Genomic DNA, 7500 nt, shown 5'->3' with positions numbered 1-7500 from the left:
TTACGTATATAACTTTTTGCGTATAACATTAAAAATGCGTCAAATATGCCTTTTTACTCTTATACATAGCCTTCTAAACTTCATCTTGATTATTCTCCAAAAGTGAAATGATGATGATGATGATAATGATAGTAATAATACCAAGAAGGCAGTTTTTAATTTCTTTATTTGGAATAGATAAATGAATGGACAGTAATAGTAATAATAATGATTATGATAGTAATGGTGATAATGATAACAATAATAGCAAGACAAACAATAATAACAATAATAATATTGATGATAACAATAGTGATAATGATAGCAATAATAATGATGACAATATAAGAAATAATAGTAATAGTGACAATAATAATAATACCAATAATAAGATAATAAGAATAATGATGATGATAATGATAGCGATGTTAATAATAATAATGTTAATCATAACAATAGTGATAGTAATAGCAATTATTATTATGAAAATACTAATAATAATAATAAAAATGATAATAACGATAATAATAATGATAATGATGATGATAGTAATAATAATGATAATAATAATAATAATAACGATAATAACAATGATAATAATAATTATCATATTAATAATATAAATAATTTTGATAATAATAATGAAAACGATGATAATATGAATGATTGATAGTAATGATAGAAATAACAAAGATAATGATAATAATGATAATAGTAATGATGATAATGGTAATAACAATAACAACAATAATAATAAAAAAATATTGATAATAATAAAGATAATAATAATAAAAGCAATAATAATAATAATAATAATGATAATGATAATAATATTAACAATAACAATAATCATAAGATGAAGAAAATGAAAGTACTAATAAGGATAATAATGATAATAACAATAATAATGATAATAATTATAACAATAAAAATGATAATAATTATAACAATAAAAATGATAATAAAAATGATAATAATAACAATGACAATGATTATAATAATAGTAATGATAATAATGATAATAATAATAATGATAATAGTAATTATAATAATAACAATAAGGAAAACAATGATAGTAATAACAATGATGATGATAATAATTACGATAACAACAAAAATAGTAACAATGATAATGCAATAGTAATACTAATAATAATTATAATAACAGCAACAACGATGATAACAGTAATGATAATAATAATAATAAAAATAATAATAAAATAATAAAATTGATGTAATAGTAATGATATTAATAATAATAACAGGAATAAAATAATACAAAGTCTCAAGAAAGACCCAAAAGAGATTTCAACGCAGCCCGGGAGGGAACGGGGGTAGGTAGCGAAGCCTCATTCCTCTCTCACAGCCCTATACATATGTTCCCAGGCCTGAAGCTCATCACAACACACCCTCGGCTTTGGCTTCACCAAACGCCTTTTCAGAGAATCGTTGAGTGTATTAGAACTTTAAATCTCACTTCCATAATGGTCGAGAGTGCTGCCAAACAAGCCGGAGAGGCAGCCGGACGCCCCAAGTACAGCGAGATGGTCGCCGCCGCCATCAAAGCCTTGAAGGAGCGGAGTGGTTCCTCCCGTCAGGCGATCCTCAAGTACGTCCTGAGCTTCTACGGGGTCGAGGACGAGAAGAAAGCAGGCGTTCATGTCCGGCTGGCGCTGAAGAAGGGCGTTGCCGGCGGGTCTCTGGTCCAGGTGAAGGGGACGGGGGCCTCTGGCTCTTTCAAGCTGGCCAAGGTGGAAGGCAAGGCGGAGGGAAGGAAACCCGCTGCGGAGAAACCGGTCGCGAAGAAGACCACTGTCAAGAAACCAGCCGACAAAAAGACTTCAGTGAAGAAACCAGCCGCCCAAAAGACTTCAGCGAAGGAAACATCCGCCAAAAAGACTTCAGCGAAGAAAATATCCGCCAAAAAGACCACAGCCAAAAAAGACGTGACGAAGAAGCCCAGCGTGAAGAAGGAATCACAGAAGAAAACCACAAAGGAAAAGGTTACGACAAAGAAAGCAACAGCCAAGAAACCGCCGACGAAGAAAACCGCGCTCAAGCAGCCAGCCACCAAGAAAGTGACCAAGAAGTCTGCAGCTAAGAAAACGGAAAAGAAATCCACAAACAAGAAGGTGGTCAAAAAATAAACCTGGTTAGGAACTCCTTTATGTATAGATGCCAAATAAACATTCATAGTCAGTTATACAAATTTTCTTGTTTTGATATCTTATTAAAACACTATAAGGTACTATCATGCTATCTCATAACATTGCATGTAGTTTAACACACGCACAGATATATAAGTAGATACACGCAGATATTAATGTACACGTGTGTGAGTGTGTATTCGTCTGCATATTCGAGAACCGGGAAAGCTCGTCCCTCAGCGCCCTCATTTCATATCCAAGCGTCCTTCGGCCAAGCGCGCCTATCCCAAGTACAGCGAGATGGTCGCCGCCGCCCTCAGGGCCCTCAACAAGCGCAACGGCTCCTCCCGGCAAGCCATCCTCAGGTTTATCCTCGCATCTTTCCAGGTCGGAGACGACAGGGCCGCCGGCGTGCACCTGAAGCAGGCGGTGAGGAGGGGTATCTGCAGCAGACTAAGGGCGCCGGCGCCTCCGGCTCCTCCAGGCTCTTTAAGGAGCTGAAGATTCTGCGGCTAGGAAGAACTCAGCCAAGAAGGTAACGAAGAAAGACCCCGAGAAAGGCGGCAGCAAAGAAACCCAGTGATAAGGTACCCACTAAGACTGCAACAAAGAAACTCGCTTCTAAGACTCCAAAGAAACCCACCGCAAAGAGCACTCCAAAGAACGAAGCAACAAAAAAAACAACAAAGAAGGCGACAACAAAGAAACAGACTGTCGAGAAAACAGCAATTTTTGAATGCTATATTATTGACAACTGTTGATATATATGAGTTACTTTTGAATGAGATTGTTTATGTAAATGTCTGTTTGTGTATAAGATTAAACGTACTTCCTTGATTGCACTTTCCTTACTTTTAATATGAACTTATACATAGCTTAAGGATCACTGAGTAGTATTATCAATGAATATCGATGAATTGCATCTTAACTAGGTCGAAAAAACAAAGGGAATACGAGAGAAATATCAAATGAATAATGATTTTTTATTCTCTTGTCGATGTTGTAATATATATGTTATTTAATAGACGACCAAATGTTATATCCTTTAAACAAATATTTAAAAAATAAAAAATAAGACTAAAGAAAAGAAGGTAAACAATATATAATATATTAGAACCGTAGAACGTATTTCCTGTGACACAAACGCCGTTTTGTACAAGCGCCAAATATGCACGAAGACAGTGAATCGATGTCTAAAAGCAATAATTGCAGTCTCTTGGATTTAATGTTGGGGATGTGGAAAGACAGGTGGAGAGATAGACAAACAGTGGGAGATATATAGAACGAAATAAATAAATAAATGAAAGAAATAGAGAGAGAGTAAAGAGAGATAGATAGAGATATGTTTTCTTTACAGAGCCTGTATGTTTATCAGTTGTTAGAATTACAAATATTACCATGATTAAACTCTGCACATTTTCAGGCTGGATGTGTTTCCTGTTAATTCCAGAAAGGGCTTAAATTCCTTTCACTTTCTGGCCAAAATAACCACAATTAAATTAGATTGTGCACCTACCAACTAAAAACAAACACACTTAGGGAGTAGTAGAAAAAGAAATTTGAAAACCGGCGATCCGACTTTTTCTTCTTTTTTTTTTTAGCATATATTTAATTACTTATTTTTCAGTGTAGAAGTAACACGACTATTTTCATATACACGTGCGTGTGCATTTGTTAGAGAAGTAATGAAATAACTCGATTCCATTCATTCATTATAGAAAATTATTCGGTAAAGAATTAAGTGCACATCCAACGGTTTCCCTTCCCTAGAAGTGCACTGCCGAAGAGCGTCCTCCCATTCGAGAGAACCGGGGAATCCCCGTCCCTCGGCGCCCTCATTAAGGTCTGCCTCACAGCCAGAGCTACACTTGCCTCTCCCGCGTCGCCGCGATCGCATCGGAAAGCCTCCCAACGCCTTGTCGCTCCCGTCCTGTCGCCATGTCGAGCACGTCCGCCAAGCGCCCTCCGGCCAAGCGCCCCCATCCCAAGTACAGCGAGATGGTCGCCGCCGCCCTCAGGGCCCTCAAGGAGCGCAACGGGTCCTCTCGCCAAGCCATCCTCAGGTTCATCCTCGCTTCCTTCCAGGTTGGGGATGAGAGGGCCGCCGGCGTGCACCTGAAGCAGGCGCTGAGGAGGGGTGTCGTCGGCGGATCCCTGCAGCAGACCAAGGGCACCGGCGCCTCCGGCTCCTTCAAACTTTCGAAGGAGCTGAAGAAGGCTGCGCCCAGAAAGGACTCTGTCAAGAAGAAGGTAACGAAGAAGGAGAAGACTTCGGGAAAGGTGGTGGCAAAGAAACCCAACGCTAAGTCTGCAACGAAGAAACTCACTTCTAAGACTGCAGCGAAGAAGCCCATTTCTAAGACTACAGCGAAGAAGCCCATTTCTAAGACTGCAGCGAAGAAGCCCATTTCTAAGACTGCAGCGAAGAAGCCCATTTCTAAGACTGCAGCGAAGAAATCCACTACTATGATTGCACCGAAGAAGCCCACTTCTAAGACTGCAACAAAGAAACCCAACGCCACGACTGCAACAAAGAAACCCGGCGCAAAGAGCACACCAAACAACGGAGCAGCGAAGAAACCTAACTCTAGTTCTAAGTCTACAACAAAGAAAGTCCCCACTAAGAATGCAACAAAGAAAGCCAGCGCAAAGAATGTGAAGAATTAACCCTTTTTTAGTTTAATAAAAAATTATATAATTGACAGCTGATTTATATATTTCAGTTACTTCCGTACACAATTATTTATGTAAATGACTGTATTGCAGTTAAATTAAATCCTTAACTGCATTTCTACAGTTAGTGGAAACAGAAGTTTTGAATACAAATCATGAATTTATATCTTCCTGAAATTGTGACGTTTCGAACTCTCCACGAGTTCCTCTTCAGACGAATATATGTTCTCTTGTTGGTCCTGTAATTTCAGAGGAAATATCGCGTCATTCATATTTTTTTTTATGGTAAAATATGCCGGATCTTCTTGATTGAAGAAACTCTTGGTAATTGCTTCATGATGCAAACGTTGATCGCTGTCTCGAGCTGTTTAGGCGGCTATCAAAAAAGAACAAAAGACAAAACATGTATTTTCTAAACGCCATATAACAGGAATCTAATTCGTAGTAATCAAGACGGCTTAATAACGATGACAGATATAGACCTAGAAAATAAAATTATAAAGAATATATATACAGAATAAAAACAGAATCTATCAGAATCCCATTTTCAGTAAGGACACACAAACTAGGCAAGTTGGAATAGGAAAATAACCGATTTTTTTTCCCTGTGTAACAGATGTTATTTGAAAAAGAATCACTAATGATAATATAACAATAATAATAATTTGGTCTTATTCCATTTGTTAAGTAGGTTATTCTTGGTGTAACAGGATGTCTGTTTATGTTTGCCCCTAAATTATCCCCCTGTGTGCAAGGATCGGCCGGAGTTAACATCTACTGGTGTAAGGGATTTGAACGCTGGTCAGCAAGATTGCTAGACGAGAACGCTAATACTACCACTGAGAGAGAGAGAGAGAGGGTTTAGAGAGTTTAACAAAGGTTGTAATTTGCTGGTTGTTAAAATTTCCAGATATATTACATCCATGAATAAACTTTTCCTATTTTCAGGCTGATCAGCTATCATGTTTAATTTCAGAAAGGTTTTGAATGTCTCATTGTCTGTCAGGAACGAACACAATGTTGCAGCAAAACTTTTCTTAGCTTCTGGAACATCTAAGAAAAAGAAAAAAAAGACTGAAAAGGAGATCCGAAAACTGTCGACTCAAAATTATTTATTTTTGCTACATTTGACCATTTATTTATTTCAGTATGAAACAAGTAATGAATACATATATAGGTGTTTTCACATACACGCAGAAAAATCGCGCGTTTATTTGTGAAATAGCTCGATAAGAGAAATGAAAAGAAAAACCTCAAAATCCACAGCAAAGAAGATTTCTCCGAAGTCCTCCACAAAGAAGCCAGCCGCTAAGAAAGTATCCCCAAAGCCCTCCGCTAAGAAGGCGTCCGCCAACAAACCACCGACGAAGAAAAACGGAGTGAAGAAGGACAAAGAAATAAAGTGTAAAGGGTTTCTGGTGTTTAGTTATGGTTATCTCTTGTTTTGTGCATAATAATTGTGCGTATGTGTTGTGCGTTTATGGTGTGTGTGTGTGTGAGGTTTAAGTGTCCCTTTGGTTCGCCTCCACCGTTCGGATGGCACCTTCGACCCCACCAAAGCCTCATGTCAACCATCGTCGGTGGTTGCCATTCTATGGTTTGCCATCTACTCCGAGCTCCACACCTGAACACATTGTAAGTTCATTTAATTTTCTTGTGTATGTTATATATATATATATATATATATATATATATATATATATATGTATATATATATGTATATATGTATATATATATATATTCAACAATGGGTGAATGGTGAGATGAACTAAATACAGTGAAGTGAAGTGATATGGTGAAAATTAAATGAGGAATAGAACTATTTTAACTGGAGCTATTTATTGCAGCCTCTATTTGAGTAACTGATAGCTGACGCCCGCTCTACCAGTGGCTATCTTGTTTTATCGGGGCTATTCTACCCAGGCGCATGACAGTTTTGGCCTGGAGACTTGATTCCTTCGCCTACCAACAACTCGCTGACGGCACTCCTGACGAATGCCTACCGTCTATGTTTCAGTGTATTTGTGATATGTACATTCTGATCAATATAATTATGAAAATACAGTATTGTTTTTAATAAGCCCGAGATAATCTATATCCCAGAGGATACCAAAAATAAAAGAACCAAAGGTTAATGCAAATAAGATCAAAGCAAAGAAACCACGGACACAAAGAAACCCACTTCTCTAAGTCTAAAACAAAGAAAGTCCTCACTAAGAATGTGATAAAGAAACCCACCGCAAAGAGCACGCCAAAGAACGGAGTAACAAAGAAGGCGACAGCAAAGAAATAGGCTGTTAAGAAAACAGCAACAAAGAATGGGAAAAGATATTTTTTTTCTGTGTTAAAAATATATATATATTATTAACAGCTGGTGATTTATATTACATATGATTGTTTATGTAAACGCCTGCTTGTATATAAGATTAATATTACATATTAAATGCATTTTTCACTGTTAATAGAAACTCGTATATAACATTAAGCTCAATAAATAGAAAGAAATAAAGATATGAAAATAGAGATAGAAAACGGGAGATACAGAGAAACATAGAGAGAGACAGGCAGATAGACAGATAGAGATAGAGAGAATAGTGAATAATAGTATAATAGCAAAGATATTTTTCTCATTCCATTTGTTACAATGGTCATTCTTGGTGAGACAAGATGGTTATCCAATTTGCTTTTAAATTACCCCTGT

General features: G+C 37.1%; 3 protein-coding genes across 3 annotated transcripts in view; all 3 read left to right on the top strand.

Annotated features, from left to right (window-relative positions):
- Positions 1–1463: 1463 nt before the first annotated feature.
- Positions 1464–3968, top strand: LOC125043616 (histone H1-delta-like). Its single transcript, XM_047639850.1, has 3 exons — positions 1464–2111; positions 2367–2555; positions 3897–3968. Exons 1-3 carry the CDS (start codon positions 1464–1466, stop codon positions 3966–3968), a joined length of 909 nt encoding a protein of 302 aa, XP_047495806.1.
- A 96-nt stretch (positions 3969–4064) lies between these two features.
- Positions 4065–4793, top strand: LOC125043615 (histone H1-delta-like). Its single transcript, XM_047639849.1, has one exon. It carries the CDS (start codon positions 4065–4067, stop codon positions 4791–4793), a length of 729 nt encoding a protein of 242 aa, XP_047495805.1.
- A 161-nt stretch (positions 4794–4954) lies between these two features.
- Positions 4955–7500, top strand: part of LOC125043614 (histone H1-delta-like) — a 6657-nt gene continuing 4111 nt past the window's right edge. The window contains exons 1-3 of the mRNA XM_047639848.1: positions 4955–5035; positions 5555–5600; positions 6066–6203. Coding sequence (XP_047495804.1) covers positions 4955–5035; positions 5555–5600; positions 6066–6203 — 265 coding nt within the window. The remainder of the gene's footprint in view (positions 5036–5554; positions 5601–6065; positions 6204–7500) is intronic.

The sequence above is a fragment of the Penaeus chinensis genome, chromosome 34, assembly GCF_019202785.1.
Source record: "Penaeus chinensis breed Huanghai No. 1 chromosome 34, ASM1920278v2, whole genome shotgun sequence".
Taxonomy (NCBI): domain Eukaryota; kingdom Metazoa; phylum Arthropoda; class Malacostraca; order Decapoda; family Penaeidae; genus Penaeus; species Penaeus chinensis.
The sequence above is the reverse complement of the archived record's forward strand: the minus strand, read 5'-3'. Positions and strand labels throughout refer to the sequence as shown.